This window comes from Bradysia coprophila, unplaced genomic scaffold (assembly GCF_014529535.1).
Source record: "Bradysia coprophila strain Holo2 unplaced genomic scaffold, BU_Bcop_v1 contig_439, whole genome shotgun sequence".
In the NCBI taxonomy this organism is placed as follows: domain Eukaryota; kingdom Metazoa; phylum Arthropoda; class Insecta; order Diptera; family Sciaridae; genus Bradysia; species Bradysia coprophila.
The window spans coordinates 691,894-715,893 of record NW_023503692.1 but is presented as its reverse complement, the minus strand read 5'-3'; the positions used below and the strand labels follow the sequence as shown (position 1 = coordinate 715,893).

Here is a 24,000-nt window from a genome sequence, read left to right as displayed (position 1 = left end):
AGTTTTGTTTTTGTCGATTATCGAAATTACGATTTTGATTGAACGATAGTATACAAATAAGGGCCGTACTGAGGATTGCGGTGTGATTACCTAGTTTTAGATATTTTGTGGTGAAATTATTTGTTGGTCGCTTGTGTTGTTCATGTGTTTGGTTGTGTGTGGAACAGAGCGAAATATGATTTTGTGTACAAATGAAAAATATTTTACAGTTTTGGGTTTGATAATGCAAGGTACTCCAACACAATTCGATATGTGTACAAAAATGCTACTTCATGTATAAAACTTCATAAGAGCACGGAGAAATTCAGAATTGGCCGAGGTGTAAGGCAGGGTGACACCATTTCACCGAAATTATTCACGGCGATTCTGCAGAGTGTTTTTAGGAAGTTAAACTGGAGTAAAATGGGAATAAAGATAAATGGAGAGTACCTGAGCAATCTCCGCTTCGCTGATGACATTGTACCGATAGCAGCGAATCTAGGTCAGGCTCAGCTTATGCTACAACAGTTAAGTGAAGAGGCAAACAAAGTTGGCCTCAAGATGAACTTATCGAAAACAAAAGTCATGACCAACATCGGGGACGATAGAGAAATCAAAATTGGTGACACTGTCATTGAACGAGTCGACAGCTACGTATATCTAGGACATAAGCTGAAGTTAGGTCTGGACAACCAAACTGCAGAAATAAGACGTAGGATTGGTCTTGCATGGGCAGCGTTCGGAAAACTCAGACTAATTTTCAAAAGCAAAATGAATAATAGTCTGAAACGCAAAGTTTTCGACACTTGTGTCCTTCCAGTGCTCACTTATGGAGCGGAAACGTTAACTTTAACGAAAGCATCCGAAGAAAAATTGAGAGTGACACAAAGAGCCATGGAACGGAGTATGCTTGGAATAACACTCAGAGACAGAATGACGAATCAATGGATTCGACAACAAACCAGGGTCGTTGATGTCATGGAAAGAATAGCATCTCTGAAATGGAGCTGGGCGGGACATATTGCAAGAAGGACAGACGAACGTTGGACCAAAAAGATCATGAACTGGCGACCATATAAAATACGAGCTATAGGTAGACCACCAAAGAGATGGACAAACGGAATTAATAATATTGCAGGTACAAACTGGCAGCAAATGGCAATGGATCGTACGAAATGGAAAGAAGTTGGAGAGGCCTACATCCAGCAGTGGATAGAAACAGGCTGAAAAAGAAGAAGAAGAAGAAGAAGAGAATGCGAGATCATCTGACAAATATTCTATAAATCTGATAAAAATAAAAACGGATATGCCAAGATAAACAAAGGACAATGCACAATGACCGAAATCTAGATGGCGCGGTGAGTCATATTTTATGATTTTAGTTTTGTTTGAGAGATGGCGTAACAAAACCATCTGAACTGTCAGGGACTTTAACCTCTCCTTAAGGAAATAAATATTCGCGAGCGGAGCGAGCGAGAAAATTTGGCAATTTTCTACTTTTAAAAAATTGTTTTTCTCACTTGATAATCCGGCATTGAGTGGAGTTAAAGTCAGTATCTACCTTTTAGAAAATGTTCTTTAATTTTCTTTAGGTTCTCAAAACTTTCCCGAAAAATACCGAAAATTTTAGAAAATTTAAAAAAAAATTTAAAGATTGATAATCGCTGTAGTTGTAGCAATGTAGTTGTGTCAACCTAAATGTTAAGTCAAGGCACCTGAACAGTAGTTACCTTTTAGAGCATCAAATGCTAATTGTCTTTTTTCAGGTAACTTCTAAAAATTCGTAGACTGCTGGGAAGTTAGCAAGACAAATTTAAGTTTCATAGCCAGACTGTCTAAGTTCAAATTTGGTGCTTGCTATGCCGATCTTACTACTGAAGAAAACTTCGTAAAACTTTTATTCGCAAAACTTTTCAAAATCATACTCATGAATTACGAGACTTCTTCCGCCGACTTCTTTGTAACTGTAACTGATCTGAATAAGTTTGGGATTTAGAAATAATTTGTTCGTTCCTCGGACGAATTGAATTTCAATTGTCAAAAACAAGACTCGATCATTTTATTTTGCTTTTACCTTACTATTCGTACCACGGACTTTTTTTAGCGCATTCGATTCCAAACTTTTCCAAGACTTTTAGTCCTAGGTACGAAATGCACTATTATTTTATACAAAATATTTAGAAGTTTATACGTTGCTGTTGCAAAAGTATACGTTACATGAACAATTTCATAATTTCAAATTTTGGTAATTTAAGTTTGTACATACCAACTCTAATTGTTGATCTTAATGCTTGATTTTCACCACGCCGTTTAGCTAAACCACGCCTCTTTTTAATTGTTTAAAGAGTAAACGAAAAGTAAACGCTACGTAAACGGAGTAAGTAAAAATCAAGGCTAAGCATTAGTCCTAGATTCGAGTTTTATTATTTTCAAAAAAGCTGGTATAAGAAAATATGAAATCGTCAAATTGGAATTTACTCTAAAGGCACTTTTATTCGAGTTTTCATTTGTTTCAATGTTTCTTTTTGACTCTACACTAGTTGCCACTCAAGGCAATTATGAATTGAAATTCATTTTTTTGTGAGTTAAAAGTTAAAAGGTAACCAAGATTACTGAGGTTACGAAAGAGAAAAAGAGAAAATTTCTATATCTTTTACATCCTATCCGGAGACTGTTAACATCTTTACACAACTTTATCATTTTTATCCATTGCCAGGGTGGGCTCAGAGGTAGTCCAGAGGGGGCTCAGCCCCCACTAGCCCCCCCGTAGCTACGGGCCTCATTCGATTCGTCGTTTAATTCTAGCGAACACGTATCTGCCATTTTTTTGCAAAAAAAATACTTTCTGTGAAAAAGTTTCAAAAGTGAGGACATGTCAGAGGGTAACGAAAACAGTTTTTTGGCAATAACTCAAGAAACAATTATTTTAAATTATTGTAATGATGTACGAATGTCGGCCTTGGAAAGACCTACAGGTAGAGTATACGCACAGCTTGGTGCGAGTATATCCGCGAGAGTTATTACTAATAATATAGTGAATGTTCGGAGAGTCCGCCTTCTCTGCAGCTTCTATGTTCCGCAGAACTGAGTATGGGGTGTTGTAGCTGGCCTCACCCACTATCGTCCCACATATAAATGAACCCAGTACTTTTGTGCTGCAAGCCTACCGAAGTCTTGTAAAAAAAGTTGGTGCCAAAATGCAGATTTTTTCCTTCTTTCTGTGGCCCCAACTGCTGGAACAGCGTCTGGAACGCTTCTACGGGAGTAATTTCATATCATCTACTATTCTGTTACCTTATACGATTCGCTATGTCGCGAACATATATCGTTACAAAATATCCAGTGTTAGTAATATCAAGAGAAAATTTTTTAAATTTTTCTCGGCGGATTTTACTCAAATAAAGTGTTAGCGTGTAGGGCATGATCTCAGGACTCCGGAACAATAATTAGTTTTTTATGTGGAACAATATTTGCTACGGGATGGGAGTTCGGAAAACCATTTGCTCTCAGTTGATCATATCGTTTTTCAAAACTTCCATCCCGTAGCAAATATTGGTCCGGTTGAAAAACTAATTACTGTTCCGGAGTCCTAATATCATGCGCTATACGCTAACACTTTATTGGACTAAAATCCGCTTAGAAAAATTTAATAATTTTTCACTCGAATTACTAACACTGGATATGTTGTAACGATCTATGTTCGTGACATAGCGAAGCGTATAAGGAAACAGAATGGTAGACTATATGAAATTATTCCCGTAGAAGCGTTCCAGACGCTGTTTCAGCAGTTGGGCGTACAGAAAGAAGGAAAAAATCTGCATTTTGGCACCAAATTTTTTTACAAGACTTCGGGAGGTTTGCAGCACAAAAGTACTGGGTTCATTTATATGTGGGACGATAGTGGGTGAGGCCAGCTACAACACCCCATACTCAGTTCCGCGGAACATCGAAGCTGCAGAGAAGGCGGACTCTCTGATCATTCACTATATTTTTAATAATAAATCTCGCGGATCTACTCGCACCAAGCCGTGCGTATACTCTACCTGTAGGTCTTTCCAAGGCCGACATTCGTACAACATTACAATAATTTAAAATAATTTTTTCTTGAGTTATTGTCGAAAAACTGTTTTCGGTACCCTCTGACATGTGTTCACTTTTGAACACTTTTCACAGAAAGTAAATTTTTTTTTTCGAAAAAGTGAAAGATACGTGTTTCCTAGAATTAAAAGGCGAATCCAACGAGCTATCACTCATTAAAATCGGAGACCGCTTGTTCCCAAAGTTACAAAAATCACCTGAAGTTTTGGCGATATCACTCAAGAGTGTATCGTAAATAGAGTTAGAGGAAGTGTGGCATATGGACGAAAATTGCTGTGTCAAGGTTCACGGTGAGGCTTAAAAATTTTAAATAAACGAGTAAGTTAACATCCAGGTTTTTTTCATAAGTGAGTTGGGGGAGGGAAGTGCTGTTCAAGTAAACAAATTTTAGCAAAATCCCCTGAGCTGTTCCTGAGAACCAGCACCAGCGTCAGCCAGGGCTTGTGAAACAGTGAGGACTTAAGATTTACATTGGAATTGGTAGAGGGACAAATTCTAAGATTTACAGTGTAAAAATTATGGCTCTCGATAATTTCTTCGTCGAGCAATAGTAGCTAAATGTGAAAATTTCACCATATTGAATAGGGTGTAGCGGTTTTACAAAATGTATTAGTTCTGTTGAGGCTCAGCCGGAAATCCACTCAGCTGGTCCATCTGATCATTTTATGGAAGAATTTTTTTTTTCAAACTTTGATTTTGTGCTGCCGCCAGATCGATTTTTGAAAATTTCGTCGTTTTCGGTCCACGTCACATATATCGATTTTTTACGGTGGGCTCGGTGTACAAAAAAAGTTGAGTCAACATGGTAATCTAATCTCCAGGCTTCACAGATTATTTTATAAAAAAGATCAAGTCTAAAAAAATATTTTTTGAGTTCATGACCGATTGTCAAAGTTCCCCGATGGTGATTTTGAGACTTTAATCTCGCCACAAAATTTGATGAAAATGTGCAAAAATGTAAATTAAACTTTAAATATGCTAAATGGACCGCGTTGAGTCAAATACAACATCTGATTTGATTTGGGACGCCTAAATTTGATATTTATCTGACAAAAAGTTGTGTTTTTGGTACATGGAATATTGGTGGCGAAAGTCGAATTACCTCAAATCAATAATTTTTTAGCTTAAAATGTATTCCCAGGTTCTGACAATGCGAAACCTTCAATTTTAAGCGTTTTCTAAGCTAATTTACGTACTGTTGACAAGTTCTAGAGCCAGTGGCTACGTCTCTTTACATTTTCAAATTTTGATGTATTTAATGTTGTAAATTAGCTTAGAAAACGCTTAAAATTGAAGGTTTCGCATTGTCAGAACCTGGGAATACATTTTAAGCTAAAAAATTATTGATTTGAGGTAATTCGACTTTCGCCACCAATATTCCATGTACCAAAAACACAACTTTTTGTCAGATAAATATCAAATTTAGGCGTCCCAAATCAAATCAGATGTTGTATTTGACTCAACGCGGTCCATTTAGCATATTTAAAGTTTAATTTACATTTTTGCACATTTTCATCAAATTTTGTGGCGAGATTAAAGTCTCAAAATCACCATCGGGGAACTTTGACAATCGGTCATGAACTCAAAAAATATTTTTTTAGACTTGATCTTTTTTATAAAATAATCTGTGAAGCCTGGAGATTAGATTACCATGTTGACTCAACTTTTTTTGTACACCGAGCCCACCGTAAAAAATCGATATATGTGACGTGGACCGAAAACGACGAAATTTTCAAAAATCGATCTGGCGGCAGCACAAAATCAAAGTTTGAAAAAAAAAAATTCGTCCATAAAATGATCAGATGGACCAGCGAACTAATACATTTTGTAAAACCGCTACACCCTAATATTGAAAGACTTTAAATGGTGACCCCAAACTAGTTTTTGGAAACCCTTTTGAACAGAGTAAAAGTGAACTTCGGGCCGGGCTTCGGGCCGGACGGGCTTCAAAAAAACCTCGGCCCGCACATCTCTAATTTAGATCAATTTTGTCGTTGAATTTAATGATCAAAATTTTGCCTGCGAGCATTTTAGATGAAACACATAAATAAACCAACTTCTGATACATATCATGACAAGTGCACAATATGTTTTTGAAGACAATAGAAGCGATGACGGACGTAGGGTGGCTAAATGTACAAATATGTTTTACGTTCTTTTGTTTGTTGAGACATACTGAACGTTTTCCAATATTGTTCACTATTCACTATTGTCCAATAATTAACAACCAAGCGAAAATATAGCTAAAACCAAAATTTATTTTGTCCACCCTATATCACATTTTAAAATCGTGACTGCAGCGCCGTCATTGTGACCGCTGTGTTAACTAAATTTAAATTTGTGGATTCCATTTTTCTGGGATAAATAAGACTAATACCTTTGGAAAACCCGAAAACTCTATTTCTTCGACTTTATTTGATTTTTTTGTTTTTAGAAAAAATACTGAAACCCTTTGTTTATATTATTTGTTGAGAAAAATACAGTTTTATACCTAAATAAAAACGAGCCATCAGAACAGTCGGAGCGTTTGCTGCGACTGAGCTCCGTACGAACCCGTATATCTATTGCGTACGTGACCACAGTGCGTCAGTCACCCTACTTTGACCGTAAGCCTATTGCGCCCGTTAATGTAGTTAAAGTAAAATTATTATGTAATGTGTACATCTTAGAAATTGCGCATTGCTCAATAACGAAGCTCCGTACGACGTTCCTTTCAAATGTAACAAAAATTTAAAATAGCCCTAAAATCTTAATTTATTGAGTATAAATACACATAGGGCCTAGTATCGGCCTCAGTCCGAGGACCCAAATTTAAAACAAAATTTCAACAAGATTCTATTCGATTACCTTTCAAATGAAACAAAAATTAGGAAAAACGGATGAAATTTACTCGAGTTATATGCAATATATACATAGAGCCCAGGGCCTATTTTTGGAAATTTTTTCCAAAATTTTCAAAAAATTGCAAAAAAAATCCAAAAGCTGCGAACGCCCAAAAACCGAATTTTTCCACCATTTCGAACGGTTTTGGCAACTCCTGAACTCAGCCTTGCGCTTTAGCTGACTCTCGATTATTTCTTGACACTATCAGCTTTCAAATGAAGTCAAGCATGATTAATTTGGAAGATGAGAGCACCAATAATCAAACAAAATCATTGAGAGCCGGCTAAAACACAAGGCTGAGCTCCGGAGTTACCAAAACCGTTCGAAATGATGAAAAAAATTCGGTTTTTGGACATTCGCAGTTTTTGGAAATTTTGCTTAACCTGAGACGAAAGGCTTAGGGGCGCAAATTGCAAGAACCGGACATCTGCACACAAACCGAAACAGGACTCCTTTTCACATTCATTAAATCACAAAGAACTATCCTTCGGAACGACAAACAGAGCTATAGCTCTTCCTTTGCCCGCACATCACGTAAAGTGACAAAAAAGAAGAAAGAAAAGCTGTTTCGACCTCGAGAACTAACGGCGGTCACTGGTCAGAGTGGACTGACCATCTTCAGTTGCTTCCGCTAGCCTCTTACACAAGACAGCAGCAAAACTTTCCATGAACAAGTGTAGGATAGTTTGCATTGAGACATATTGCCATCTGCTGATGGAAAATTTGGGGAAATAGCGGAAAGATGCTAAGAAATCACCAAAAAATGCAGCAAAGCAAACAAAAGAATTGAGCCTGAGCTTCAAAAGCAAAAAACAAAAAATAAAAAATAAAAATTGTCATGAGCCGTACTCACGATTCTTACGTCACCAACCGTCTGATCCGCTCATTTTCACCATTCATCCATCCAGCGAAAATTGTGCAATCACCGGCAAAACAGCAACAACAACCGAAACAACGAAATGGAAAAACGGAAAAACAATGCGAAAATCTCGAGGGGTAACTCACTTCTAGATTAAATGGATTAAATGGATTAAATGGTATTAAATGGATTTAATGGATTAAATGGATTAAATGGATTAAATGGATTAAATGGATTTAATGGATTAAATGGAATAAAAATTGGATTAAATGGATTAAATACGAAAAAACTTCATTTTACAAAATACTGTAAAAGTCTTAAAAATTGTTGATTTTGATCGAACCACGTACTACAACTCATACTACAATGTTAAAAAGCGAAAAAAATCCACTTTTAGGAGTTTTTGGTGTAAAGTGGATTAAATGGATTAAATGGATTAAATGGATTAAATAAATTTAATACCATTTTTAACAAAAAAAAAAATCCTTTACCTCACGAGTACTTAAACGAGCTGGTGATCGTGCAAATCTATTTTTCGCAATTACTTTACAAATTTTTCAGGTGGGTAGCCTAATTATTTCGGTAAAACTAAATTTTTTTTTTTGGATTAAATGGATTAAATGGATTAAATGGATTTAATGGATTAAATGGATTAAATGGAAGTGAGTCACCCCTCGGAAAATCTCGCGAAAAAACTTCGATTGAAGTCAATTTGACTGAAGTTCAGTAAATGTGAAAAGGAGTCTTGTTTTAGTTTTCTGTGTACGGAAATTCGGTTCTTGCAATTTGCGCCCCTGAGCTTTTCGTCTCAGGTTAAGCAAAATTGGTATGTACGTCCAAGGCCTCAAATTTAAATTTTTTCAACATTTTATTCGGTGTTCGATTCCCATCCAAATGAAACAAAAATTCGGAAGAACGGATGAAATTTACTCGAGTTATATGTAAAATACACATAGGGCCTTAGGCCAAGGACCCAAATTTAATTTCTTTTCAACATTCTATTCGGCCTTCGATTACCTTCCAAATGAAACAAAAATTACGAAAAACGGATGAAATATACTCGAATTATATGCAAGATACACATAGGGCCCTAGTAGCAGCCTTAGTCCAAGGACCCCAATTATTTTTTTTTATCTATCTAGAACGATAATCTCAAGCTTATCTCCCTAGGGAGTTTTTACTTATCTCGATATATCTGTTCTCGACATAAAATATGGTATGCACCTATTGCCAGACTGTTATTTTGACGTGTAGGCATCACTGCCCACGCCCTCGGCTCTGGCAATAATGTCCTACACGTCAAAATAACAATCTTGGCAACAGGTACATAATATATATTTTCAACAACATTCTATTTGGTGTTCGATTACCTTTCAAATGAAACAAAAATTAGGAAAAACGGATAAAATTTACTCGATTTATGTGCAAAAACCCTTAGGACCGATTAGCCTTTTACTTCTACGGCCCTAACTCACGGTGCATTTTAATGAACTTTTCTTCCTGAATTGGTATCGACAATACCTATCGTTTGCCGTTTCATTCATATTTCCATCGTTTATTTTGCCGTAGATATTTCCAAAAGACCTTAAAACACTGAGGTGTCTTCGAACTTACCCTCACTATTTCAACTACTTTTCAGGGAAAAACGAGCCGTCAGAACAGTCGGAGTGTTTGCTGCGACTGAGCCCCGTACGAACTCGTACATCTATTGCGCACGTGACCCTAGTTCGTCCGTCGCCCTACTCTTACCGTAAGTCTACTGCGCCCGTAAACGTCGGTAAAGTAAAATTCTTATGAAATTTGTACGTGTTAAATTACTGGAGTGAGTGTGTGTGTATGTCACATACGTTTCGTAAAAGAATAAGCTCGTCGTTACGCACCCGGATTTTCCGGAGTTTATTTGTAATTCATGTGCGATTCTTGGACAAATTCGTCAACCGATTTTGGTTTCGATCAACATAACCTCAACAGCTGCATTCGATCATCCTGATCATCGATTTATGTAATCACCTGCGTTCATATTTCGTCATGACAGATTCGCAGCAGTCCTGCCCCATACCAGTAAAGTATTTTTGTTCAAATTGTCCGGCCGACAACGTAAGAAGCTTTAATGCTGTGCGCTCGTTAAGGATTCACACCACTCGATGCCACAAAGATTCACCACCGCTCGTCATTCCGGATTTCACGAATGCTACGCTGAATGATGCACTCGTCACAGAAGAAGACCTAATGCATATTTTTGAATTGAAATCGAGAATTGGTGTTCTGAAGCGAATCCCTAAGGGCGCCAGAGCGACAGCTGCAAAATCATTCACGCAATCGATCAAGAATTGTCTCGCGTTCAATGACCTTGCTTCTTGGTTGAATTTAGAGCAATTTGCTTACAAAGCGTTTTGCATTCCTCGTCAAAAGAAAGACAAGAAAGATGACAACAAAAGCCTCGTATCGCGAGTGAAGGAAATCATCGTTTCACATCATTTGCCGGATCAAAGTGAACTGAAAACCGCCGATTTCTACAAGCGCATCGAAAGCAAGGTATCGGACTTCGACGTTAAAGGAGCTGTCAGGTTAATAAGTTCAAGTGATTCTTTTGCCCCTGATAACGAAGATACATTGCAGTCTCTTCGAGAAAAACATCCGCAGCCTTCAAGAGATTTGTCCTTACCACCTTCACCAGTTACAGCGGACGCCCATTTACAAGTGTCGGCCGCACAGGTAAAACGAACGATTTCGAAATTACGTAGCGGATCAGCGTCCGGTCCAGACGGTTTTCGGCCCCAGTTCTTTAAAGATCTAATTTCCATATCTGCAGGCAATGCAGCAACAGATGTTTTATCCGCAATCACCGACCTGTGCAACTTCATGCTTCGAGGCGATGTCAATCCAGTTGTTTGCAAGTTTTTATTCGGAGCATCTTTGTGCGCGCTCTCAAAGAAACAAGGAGGCATTAGACCAATTGCCGTCGGTCTATCCATTAGACGATTGGTCTCACAACTTGCATGCTCACACGCGAGAGACGTTATTGGTGATTACTTTGGTGTCAAACAACTCGGATTTGGTGTCAAACATGGTTGCGAAGCTGCAGTTCATGCTGTAAGATCGTTCGTCACAAATCTTGCGCACTCAGACATGGTTACGTTGAAGGTTGACTACGTTAATGCGTACAATACCGTAGAAAGAGACGTCCTCCTCCGTTACGTCAAGGATAAAATACCATTGCTGTACAAATATTTTTGGCAGTGTTACGCTGACCCGTCTATTTTGTCGTACAATTCCAAGATAATTCCGTCAGCTGTTGGCGTACAGCAAGGTGATCCGGCCGCCGCATTCCTATTCCCGTTAGCCATCCAACACATCATCAATGCCATGGACTCCAAACTGAACGTTTGGTACCTTAAGCGACACGCCACAGGTCGTTTTGAATGATTTCGATCTCCTCATCAAACTCTCCGCTGAAATCGGATTGAACGTTAACCCGTCTAAGTGCGAATTATTTTTTCATTCTGGTGCAGTAGACGCCGACGTTGTCCTCAAGTTTAATCTGCTGGCGCCCGGCATACGAATAGTCTCTGCTGCGGACTTTAATCTACTAGGCGCTCCGATCATTGACGAAGGTTTTGATAACATGGCACTCCCAATAATGGAAAAAGTTGAAACGATGCTTAGTCGGCTGGAAAATTTGAACACGCATTCAGCATTCTTTCTGCGGAAGAATTGCTTAGCAGTTCCAAAGTTCACGTACCTCATCCGATCCAGTCCAAGCTGGAAATTCGATTCGTTCATCGCCTCGATTGATGACATGCTCAAAGATGCATTAGAAGGCATTCTGAATGTTTCGCTCGTAGACAATGTATGGACTCAGTCATCTCTGCCCACTGCGTTTGGGGGTCTCGGCGTTCGCCGTGTGAAAGACATCGCATTACCGGCTTTCCTCAGCTCAGTTCATGGTTCATTTGATATCGTCTCTCTAATTACAAATTCATCAGACGATTCATCAATTGCAAACATGAGAGACGCTGTTGATTCTTGGTACACTTTGAACGACGCAATTCCATCCGCACCAAACCATCAGAAGAATTGGGATTCGATCAATATATCTCGAATAATCGATCAGAATCTAAATTTCACACACATCCGTGACATCGCCAGATTCAAGGCTCTCCAATGTAACGAAGCAAATGCTTGGCTGAACGTGTATCCTTCCAAGAACATTGGCACTTTGTTAGACAATAACACCATAAGAATCTGTATGGCTTTACGCCTTGGTGCACCCATTTGTCGTCCGCATATATGCCCATGTGCTTCGTACGTTGATGAGTTCGGCACTCATGGTTTAAGCTGCCAAAAAAGCGCCGGTCGCCTCGCAAGACATGCCGAGCTGAATCGAATTCTGTGTCAAGCTCTAAATGCCATCAACATTCCATCAACATTGGAACCTCCCGGATTATTTCGCAATGATGGCAAGAAGCCAGACGGACTCACACTCGTTCCATGGGACCGAGGTCAACATCTAATTTGGGACGCCACCTGCTGGGACACCCTTGCGGACTGTCATGTAAGAATGTCTTCTATGAAAGCCAGACGCACAGCCGAATTAGCATCACAGTATAAGCACGCAAAATACAGCGAGTTGAAATCGAACAATTACATTTTCAACGCATTTGCCGTTGAGACCCTGGGTTGTTGGTCTGCCGATGCCCTCCAATTGATCAATAAAATTGGACCACTTCTAAACGTCGCAAGCGGTGACTCTCGCTCTCATAGCTATCTCGTTCAGAAGATTTCTCTTGCCATTCAACGCTCGAATGCCTCTTCAATGTTGGGGACTCTCCCACCATCAACGAAACTTGATCAAATATTTTACTTGTGATCCGGCTAAGGATCGCCTTAATCTTTGTTAAACCGTTATGTAACCTTACATTTGAATAAAACTTTATTAAAAAGTAAAAAAAAACGATTTACTGATAAATATGCTAGTATATAGCTCAAAATAACTATCTATACCGTTATATAGCTCAATATAGCTATATATATTTATATATAGATATCCATATTTGGGATCCTTGAAACACCCCACACACGTAACCACTCACTTCCTACTGATCAGTGACTTTGTAATTATCATTTTCATCGATTTATATTGATTTTACAAAAATCCAAAATGGCGGCCGACGACCATTTTGTTAGGAGGTGGAAAGTGGTACGACTGCTTTACATTCGTTAGTACCTTTCAAACAATTACGGCCGAGTAGCCACATATAAGCTCACTCCAAGAGACCTAGCTAACGCTCCGGAGAACAAAATTTCAAAAACTTTTTTTTCCCTGATTGGTACGGTCAATACCTATCTATCTAATAAAGCAAAATCCACCTAAATACGTTCGAATTTGGCCAACCTACGATCAAAAACGGCCTGCCGCCCTGTACCTAGTTTACACCAAGGGGTCTAACTCACGAGTCGGTCATCCAATTTCCATAAACTTTTTTTTTTGTCGATCGGTATTGTAAATACCTTTCATTTGATGTATTACTTACAAGTGTAGCCTTGAGAAATCTATGGAAAACGTTAAAGCACTTATGGGGCCCCAGCTCGGGAGGGGTTGACCCAAAATCGCCCATCTTCGAACTTAGCCTCAAAATTTCAACTACCTTTCAAAAAAAAAAAAAAATTGAAATAGGATTTGATTTACTCAAGATATCGACGTGACAGACGGACAGAGGGACAGACAAAATTTTTATTGCGGATTCGTCATCTATGAACATAGGCAAACACTTTACCCTTACCGCCTGCTTCGAATTCCATTAATTACGCACGGCATAGAGGTGTGCGCCAGTCAAAAATTCTTGGCGGCGGCTAGCCGAGTGTAGATGTGTCGGCGGCGGCGCGCCGAAAACGACATTTCTCGGCGGCCCGGCTCAGCCGCGGCGCGCCGATATATTTTGAATAATTAAAAAAAATTCTAAAAATTCATAGAACAGTCAATGTTTTTACAATTACTCATAAGAATACCTACTTCATTTCTAATCTAATACAAGAATTATGAGTTCCTGTGAACTCTGGTGTAAAACCAACAAAGTTTAATTTTTATTTAGTGAAACATACTAGACATCAAAATCTGAAGTGAAAGCATTTTTGCTCATAATGTCCACAGCTGGGCTTGAACTAGCAACCTCTGGTTCTTTCAAATTTCTTTCAAATTTTGAATCTTTGAAAATTTAATTCGAAGATACCAATAAACTGTGTTTGCTAATAGTCGAAAGAACAACGAAACTTCTAAAGTTCGTTGTTAAAAACTAATTACTTTAATGGTACGACTCGAGTTTATTTTTCATAAAATGTAGAGGGATGGTCCATAAAGTACGTAACTCGAAAGAGTCACAGGTAGGTATGGACATATTGTTACAGATAGTGCAAAATATTCAGAACTATATGGAAACGTAATTACGAGATATAATGATAAGTCTGGAAAATGCAGATTTTGTGGATCGCCCCAGAGCTTTAAAAAGTTTAGCTTATTTTACAATCCAATCGACGATATTCATTCCACATACGATTTACACGTTATAATACATACGTAAATGTCATAAAGTTGGAAATGCATGTGGAATGAATAGCGCCGATTGGATTGTAATAGTTACTTCTTATAATTCCGAGACTGTCCTATGACTAGTGACTCTTCTTGAAATGCAAGGTGAGGTAAGAGTCGACTAAAATTTCTTTTTAAAAAATAAAAATTCAACACAAGATATTTGTAGTATGACATTAAGGCAGATTGCGATTTTTATTTAATTTAATTTAATTTAGTTTTAAGTTGACGTAAAACGAGGAAATTATAAGGAATTTTTCCTTACAAATTGTATTGTCAATCGAATTATAAATCGAATGTTTTACGTCAAATTATAATAATAAGTAAAAATCGAAATTTTCTTATCATTCGGTTTCATGCGGTTTCTCAGAAGGAAGTTTACGTTAAACATACATGATGTTTTACAGCACTAATCGAACCGTTTTATATCGATGAAATATTCCATATACCTAAACAATAATAGAAATTATGCTTTTAAAAGACATTACGTGTTAAGAACGAAGATTTGCGATTGCTACCATTCAAAGAAACGCTAAGCTCCATCGGAGAAATTGAAAATCGTGATATTTAGTTGAATGAGGCCCTAAACTTATTTTGTTGTCCAGCCGATGAAAACAGTCGGCGGCTGGCGGCGGCTGATGTCATATTTTTGTATTGGCGGCGGCGCTCGGCTGAGTACCTCCAGCCGGCGGCGCGCCGGCTGAACTCGGCGGCGCACACCTCTAGCACGGCATCGTAATCCTATAAGCCCCTTCGTACTTCGTACGTGGCTAAAATTTTTTGAAATCGGATTTGATTTACTCAAGATATCGACGTGACGGACAGACAAAATTTTTATTGCGGATTCGTTATCTATGAACAATGAACATAGGCAAACACTTTGCCCTTACCGTCTGCTTCGAATTCCATCAATTACACACGGCATCGTAATCCTATAAGCCACTTTGTACTTCGTACGGGGCTAAAAACTATGCACAATATGGTGTAGAGGATCAAGAGAGAAAAGATTTTATTTTTTGATGTAAACAATGGTAATGTGCTGAATAGGAACCGTTTCTATTTGTTTCCAATTTCTTCGCGAATTATTTAATTTGTTTTGGTCAATTATCGTTTGATATCGTTAAAGCTAAGTGTAAAATAATTGATTGAATAACCGTGGGGTTGCTATGAATTAATTTTGTGAAATAATTAATTGTACGTTATGTTATGTATCAAAATTAATTTAAAATCACTTACCTGAGTAAAATAATTTGCTAAAGTAGCATTTAAATTGATCTGACACCACCTGTAGAGCTATTGCGTATCTGTAGCTTATAAATAAACTATAGACCAGGATGACCCTTCAGGAATTAAAGAATGAGCAGATGGACGCACCGACTAATTCAGCAAATAAATCGTTCGGAAATAATAACACAACTTTAAATCAACTATTGTTTCAAAACCTTTTATTTAAATTCAAGAAAACACACACGGTAAAATCAAATGTAATTATTGAAATTAAATTAATACTCGATTAAATAAATTCGACTTAGAATTATTTGAATTATAGTTGAATATAAATTCTAAACCGAAAACGATTTGAATTTTTTCTAAGTATTTTTCAAAAATAAAAATTCAATTTAAATTACAAGTACTTTTTAATTTAATTCACTTTAAAATTGCTCGAAGAGCTCGATTAAATAACTGACTTTTCCTGGAGGATGAAGGCCATTTATAGCAACCAACTACATGTACTCTTATGGGCTCCACAAGAACCCATGTATTTAAATTTAGAAAGTTGTCAAATGTAAATTACAGAGCCCAACTGAATCGTAGAGTAATACTCTTGAATACTTTTCCTATGCTTGTGGTTGAACGTAAAGTCTGTAAATATCGGAATGTTTTATAAACACATCCGCTTGTACATTAACAGATGGGTTTCCTCTAGTAAAGGAAAAGTATCTAGTTTTGCTTATGTCGTTCTACCAACAGGCGGCATTGAATATTCCCAATGGTTTTTTCATTATAGGTTTATATTATATGTACAATGCGTTTCGTCTATGTTGGATGAACTCGTAAATTTGGGAATGCAATCGATCTCGTTGCTTATTCCTCAGTACTGACCTCTATTAATAACTGTTTCAATTGTTGACGAGCTTTTACAATTTTACATGCGCAACTGTTCATTTGCGCATTGAGCTTAATTATGGTTATCCATATGTTTTGTAGTGTGGTGCACTACATGCTTCGCACGATTGATTTTAGGCACTTTCGCTTGTAAGTCTCACTCCGTTCGGCCTACTCGCGAAATTGCCTACAATCAATCGTGCAAATCAGGTACACAAATGACTATTGTAGGCCTGCTAACAGAACCGAAAGTAAACTTGTCTAGAGGAAATTACGAACAAAATTACGTAAAAAAGTGGCCCCTACATCAAATAAGAAATATTTGATAGTGTGAGTTTTTTCCTACTAATTTGCCCACCAAAATAAGCGCGTAGAATTTAAATTTTCCTACTAAAATAGTTATTTTAGTCGGACATTGAATTGCATCGAATCCAGTGTAGTGTGCTTACCGTGGATTTACATAGCAACGTAAAAGTGACATATGCAATGTTTTTTAGATACTGCAACCCGAAATTTCATTCATAAAATTAAAATTATGAATGAAATTTCGAGTTGCCGTATGAGAAAATTTTTGCATCTGTCACTTTTACGTTGCTATGTAAATCCACAGTTACGTTAGGCTATGTTTTGTAAAATCTATAACACGATGATTTTGGTCATTTTATTCAATTTATTTAGAGACATTAGCGCGGAAATTAGAGGAAAGGGTGTAACTGTATACATAGCTTGAATTGAAAAATTGACGAGCAGCATGATAAGGCATTTCCAGTGTATATTGTTGCATTACGAAGGGATTAGATTGAAAAGTTTCAGAGAAAACTACATCAAACGGGCACAATGAAATTATGCGATTTTACTTCTACATCTCTTGAAAAACGATTACGAATGAGAACGAATGAGATGGGAGGCATTCTTTGGGAGTCTTCCAAATCCTTCCAAATGAAACAATCTTTTTAACAAGAAAATTATTTTTATTGACCTGCAAATAATGTCACTTTTGTGTTTTCTGTGCGCACAAATTTTTTGTGAAGTTCGGCACCTCGCAATTTTCCAATGTGAAATAGTTTCACTCGCAAATATTCTTGCAGTATTGCCTTGATTAGTAAACAACAGTCATAAAACGGTTTTTATTAAGCACACAAACTTATACCGGAAAAATGAACAATTGTTACCTCTCACGCTTCTACTTCGGCAGCCTTTAATGTTTAATAAAACATGCTTGCACCATGTTTTAATATTTATATAATTGATTAAACAAAATTTAAAATAAAAAGGTCGCGACGCGGAAAAAAACAACATGGAAAATTGACAACTATCAAAATAGTCAACGCCTACACTGTAACATGTAACATGTGTTAGTGTAACGTCTTACGAAATGTGAATATTATACAAACTGATGTAGGGCCACTTTTTGCCGTACGTAATTCCTGTCTAGGTATAGTTAGTCTAAGGTGAAAGTTTTTTCGAAGTATCGGGCTGGGAGTTTTGGACATATGTTCGCACAGAGTTGAATATGCCCGTCCAGTGTTGGAGAACAGCTAATTTGCTTCGGCCCGTGAACGATTTTGATTTGGAAAAATTCACGCGCTTACCTCCAGTGTATTTGACTATCAAACCGTTGAATTGCTCAGCAATGTTTGTGTTCTCGTTCAACAAATAGCTTCGGGCATTTGATCTCACACGTGACATGGCCTCAAGAATCGAATTGAAAGTAGAATCTTTCTTCATAACCGTTAACAAATTTCGCTCTTTTGAATCTTTTTTCTTGCAGAAATATGAGTTACATTTTTCGTGACTTCCGAAGACGTGAAATGGAGCGTTGTAGATGTCCTTCCGTAAATTTTCGATTTTCGTTTCAATTGGAATGTCCTGTTCGTTCCAGTGCTTTCTGGCACATCGCATTGCTTTAATGATTTTCTCTATCTTTCCCGGTGTAACGTACTGCTTCAATGGACTTTTTTCACCTAATTTCCGCAAATGTCCTCGAGTATTCTGCTCGACATGGTTGCTGCATTCAATTTTGTCTGTTTTCAAACTTGGATTTTGGTAAATATTACTTTTCAACACCTCAGATATGACGCTCGAATCTCCGTCACCAATTAGCCGATGAATCCGAATGCCAAATTTCTGTTCACACTCCTTCAATCCATCGACAACGAGTTTAGGCTCCATACCAGTAGACGGACCTAAGAAGAGTGATTTGTTTTCATTTAGTAAATGTAGAGGTCACAGGGCTTAATCTTTAATATTGGGAATTTTAATTCTGAAAAATTCTGAACATTCCGAATATTTCTGAAAAATTCCGACAATTTTTCATAATTAAAATTCCCAATAATAAGCCCTGGTGTAGAGGTAAGTAACAAATTTCTTGTATCTTCCACATTCCAATCCTCGAACCATAGGACTAATTTTGAAATAATATTTTTCCAAATTTTGTCAATTTTCTTCAATTTTGTTGAGCGAAATCTTAAAAAACTGAAAAGATGCGGGAAAATTTGGATATAAATAGTTTTTCAGAATTAATTCCTGCCGAACCATAACATTCGTCGCCGACTTTCGACTATTAGTTATATTTCTTGTAATTTATTTATCGACTGAAGGGCGTAAATTGGAATTTCGTAAATCGTCACTAACCCACATAATTGATGTTGCATTCATGATCGTAGTGTTCCTTGCCATTCGTCGAAATATATTTGCAAACGCAGCAAAATTTATTGGCTACACCTTGCCACAGCACTTTGCCTGTGGAATGCCCGATGAGCCCCGCTGACCCCGATAATGCCGAATAATTAGTTCGATATGACCTTTTGCTCCATGCTGCGTCTACAATGCCTGTAACTTTTGGATTTCCACTCGTGTCTACGTTACCGTTCTTTAAAGCGAATTCGATTTCAGCTTCTGCGACCAGTCTTGTTGACGCTTCGGCAGCACTACTCAAATCGTCATAGATTTTGTTTGCTTTTTTGCGGTACGAGCTCGACGTAATGTATGGAATGTCTAGCACTCCAGTGAATTCTTCCAGTTGCGAGAAACCAATTCCTATGAGCATTGATCCTAGAACGCTTTCATAATTAAGATCGAATTGGTCACTGCGACGTTCACATGTCTTCATCACATGCAAGTAATTGCATTTTTTACATATTAATCGAAGGTAACTGACGAAGCCTCTTTTCATTTCTGGTTTCGCGAAACGCATGTCATTAAAGTTGCACGATTTCGAATGCAAGTTGATTTTCCGAATCTCAGAAAATATGTGACCCTAGTTGACTTCCGATTCCCGGTTAATTCACATACGTAGTCCTGGTCATATTCAGAATCGCTCCAATAGATCTCATTTTCACTGCAATTGTCATCATCTTCGTCGTCATATAGGAAAAAGCATGTGCTGCTGGTGTCAGAATCGGAATCTTCATCGGAAGAGCAAACACTCCACACACTTTCTTCGGTTGAATCTGACCAATTATCCATGTCGTCAAGGAAGAATTCTCCGTCTGAGCCATCGTCTTGACATTCACTTTCCCCGTATAAATTATCGGTTTCACATTCATTCTCACAAACGTTGCTGAGATCAAAACAAACGTTTTCCATGTCCAAGTTTTCGGTTTCAATTTCTTCGTGAGCGCTTACGTCGTCATCACCGTTAAAATAAACACTCTGGGAGTCGCTCATATCCGATGAAAAATGATCTGAACTAAGTGGCATCTGATTGTTCTCATTTACTTCACGAAAGTTAATTTCAGTTTGACTATACAATAGGAGCACATTCTAATAACACAAATTTTGACGATGAACACATAAAGTTTGATGACACGGAAAACGTACTATTCGACACATTTACAAATTATTTATTAACATTTTCACCGTCTTACCGCTCGTTCATTCTTTTAATATTTGTAATTTGTAATAAATGACAGCAACCTCCCATGTCATTTCCGAAATCATTCGAAACGATTTCGAAAATCACCAGTACGGCCGATGTGACGCCATTTTCGTTTTATTCGTGACTTGATCAAATTTTAATTATTTTTATTTGTTTGTGTAAACTAGTAAATGAAATTAGAAAAAGTGAAACCATTATAATGACAGAAATTATAGCAGGAATCTTTTAATTGAGCATTTATTTAGTGAAAATTGATGTGTGACGAGAAAACCGTGCAGTTTATGGAAAAATTCGCTTGAAAAAGAGGTACTTTCAAAGATTAAATAATAGCAAATCAAATTGCTTTTCCAAAAATGTGAAACCATCATTTTGACCGCAAAAGTATAAATTAAGTGTGTAAATAAGTTATAAGCCTCATGGTGTTCTTGCCGAAGAGGTACGACTGCAGTTTTCAGACCCTTTTTTTGGTTTTGTGCTAGGAAAAAGGGGTGATTCCTCTTAAGAAAATAATTGGTGGGAGTATGTTGTAACTCCAATTGTGTCGATCATAGAATGAGTTTCTATGAGAACAAATCGACGTAGCATTGGTAAAAAAGGGAGAATAAATCAGACAGTGAAACGGGCTAGTTAGTTAGTTATGTTTATTGGTTCTAGTAAATGATTACAGGATTACAATTAGGCCTCATTTTGGGCCTCTTTTGTGTCCAATTGCAATTATATAATAAGAAAATATAGGTCTCATAATAGTTAAGTTTTTTTTTTCACTCCTCAGAACTGGATATTTAGTCTGTTGAAGAAGTTGAAGACTTTTTCGATTTCCATGTTTTTTAGAAGTTCTGCGGTGAGAGTGTGGTGTCCAAAAATAGCAATCCTTGTGTTCGTGGTAGCTGGACAATCCATAATGACATGTAATGGAGTTTCTTCCTCTTCGCCACATCTTCTGCAAAGTTCCGATTCTGTGAGTCCCATTCTGTGCAGATGTTTGTTCATTTTACAATGACCGGTTATTGCACCGATGATAAGCCTTAGGTCTTCTCTTGATTTATTTAGCAAGAAATTTGTATTTTTAAGTTTTGGTCCATCGATTATGGTTCTTCTATGTTTACAGTTGGTGAGGTTTTCCCATTGTTCTTATGTTTTTCTTTGTAGAACTTTCTAATAGTGCCTCTTTGCGTCATGTAGGTCAGTCCTAAGACTGGTGATGGGCCACAAAAAGTGGTTTCGCTGCCTAGACGTGCTAAACTATCGGCTCTTTCATTACCCTCAATGTTACTGTGCCCGGGGACCCAGTGAAGGTTGACTTTGTTATTGTTGGAAAGGCATTGCAGTGACTGCATGCATTCTATTATAAGTTTTGATGTAAAACAGTGGGAGTTTAAAGCTTTGAGTGAAGCTTGACTGTCTGAACATATGTTAATGTCTTTATCTTTGACATCAAGAGAGGTCATATTCTTGCATGCTTCAGTGATTGCACAGATTTCAGCTTGTGTGATAGTGGCATAGTTGTCCAGTGGTTTTGATATGTCTAGCGTGAGTTCGCTAGAGAAGACGCCAGAGCTCGAGTCCGTCTTAGATCCGTCTGTATAAACGTTTATGTCTAACGGTTTAAACGGGTTATTAACTTCCCAAAAGTCTCTTGTCGGGAAGTTGACACTATATTTTTTATTAAAGACGTATTGAGGGGTGCACTTATCGGTGTGCATAGCTAATTCAGGAATAGTTGCTTCATGCTTATCGAGCTTATCATGAAACGGGCTAGACGCCCAAATTAAAGTGTTTTACTTCACATCAACCCCAAAGCCACAAATTAAAAACTAACTGGTAGCTAGCGGTGTTGAAGAATCAACATGCATTCTTACGTGAAAGTATTCCACGAATTGAAAAAACTCATCCCATCAATGAACGTTATTAACTGCATGTCCGACTATGAATCAGCACGAGAAAGACGACCAAAGATCAGTTTCCAAATTCGAAGATATCTGGCTGTTGTTTCCATTATGTTCAGGTAAGATACCTAATTGGATTCTCTTCTTATTTATTGTTCACATGTACAAATTTATAAATTTGTCATATCAAGGCAATTTCAAAAGCATTCCGACGATTTGGCTTGAAAAAGCATGCCGAAAAACTTGGAAGTGCCATGAACAAGATCTGTGCGTTGGCATTGTTACCGAACGAATTCGTTGCTAAAGGATTCGATCTCATTTCTAAGGATTTCAAACAATCAAAACGATGGGAACGATTCGAATCATATTGGAAGTTAGTATATTAGTTCTGATATGCCATCTGCTTATAAAGGTCTCTAGCAAAGCTTCAAATTTCATTGCTCGTTAAGTTATATTTTGGTATCTTCGTCTTTCTACGTTTTACGATGGCTATACAAGAACACATAAAAAATGTAAGTTAATAATTCCTCAACCAGACGCAACTTTGAGAGACGAATTGCAAATATACGTACCATCCAGTTGTAGTTCTTGCACATCTATATGACGTTACCCAAGACTTCATATAGAATTAACTATCGATTGCCTTTGACAAAATGTAGATATGTCTGTTTCAGTTGTAATTTTCAGTAGCGAAATGAAAAGTTTCACAATCTTTATGATTCCGCGAGTGTATCACTTGTTTTAGACGTTTGAACGTAGTGTGTTTGAGAAATTTTCCGGAGGTCATATTTTCGGCCGTTTATCATCAAATTTTTTGAACCTAATATTTGCCCCGGGAGTACTCGACGTAAGCTTTCCAACGAACCCACATAGAACATACAAAAATAGATAGGTAAATTAAAATATTTTTTGGTTTCACTGTTCACTGACCCAAAAATTGGGCATTTTTTCGAGTATGGAGACAATTAACATTTTAAATAAAGTGAGTAAATGATTTTTTTTACATAAATTCAAATATTAATCATGAATAACACATTTAAAAGCTGAAAATAGTAAAACTTAGTTTTTTAAGAGAAGCTAATTTGTTACTTTTTCGAAAATACTCGAAAAAATGCCCCATTTTTCGGTCTTCTAACAGTGAAACCAAAAAATATTAATTTACCTATCGAAACTATACGTTTGCTGAATGCATTATTGAAATACGTGAAATACATACAAAATGAGCTATCCTAACAATATCCAAAAGATAACAGTACCAAAGGAATGTATCATACTGTTGAATGTGTACTACAATCGTGGGATGAATGAGTGCAGATTTTGTTTTTTTAGCAATCAAAGTGGGAAACGGTAAAAATCACATTAAATGTCGAGAGTTTTCACAAGCATCCAAAATGTCTTGTGTAAAGAAAAATAAAAGAATTTTTAAAAACGAAATTGTCGAAAATATCTCAGAATAAACCGTCAATTCAAAACTGAATGACTACTGCTTAGAAGATGTATTTGGTTACATGAATCGCGCCGAATTAGCCAAAATCGGGTCACTACGAAACCATCGAATCAGATACTGTGCTGAAAGAGTTTTCCGAAAAAAGTTTGGAAATTCGTTGAAAATCGATACCGGATCTGTCGAAGTAAATTCGCACATTGTCGGGTTCGGACACTCTATAAAATCTTTGGAAATTGAATTCCAATCAAAAGATACCGAGAGCTTGATTGCCTTCGT

At 37.3% G+C, this 24,000-nt stretch overlaps 1 protein-coding gene across 1 annotated transcript; it reads right to left on the bottom strand.

The window, feature by feature from the left end:
• Nucleotides 1–17,957: 17,957 nt before the first annotated feature.
• LOC119082468 lies at nucleotides 17,958–20,367 on the bottom strand. The gene is made up of 2 exons (XM_037191987.1): nucleotides 19,146–20,367; nucleotides 17,958–18,697 (listed from the first exon to the last, which is right to left on the bottom strand). The coding sequence occupies exons 1-2, from the start codon at nucleotides 19,705–19,707 to the stop codon at nucleotides 17,958–17,960; spliced, it is 1,302 nt and encodes a 433-aa protein (XP_037047882.1). The 5' UTR covers nucleotides 19,708–20,367.
• Between the last annotated feature and the right edge of the window lie 3,633 nt (nucleotides 20,368–24,000).

What these genes read in the sequence shown, in the direction of transcription:
- LOC119082468 (XM_037191987.1), bottom strand. Translation starts at nt 19,707, where the DNA reads ATGCGTTTCGCGAAACCAGAAATGAAAAGAGGCTTCGTCAGTTACCTT. An exon ending in ATGCAACATCAATTATGTGG is followed by an intron (nt 18,698 to 19,145) that starts GTTAGTGACGAT and finishes CACTCTTCTTAG; the next exon opens with GTCCGTCTACTGGTATGGAG.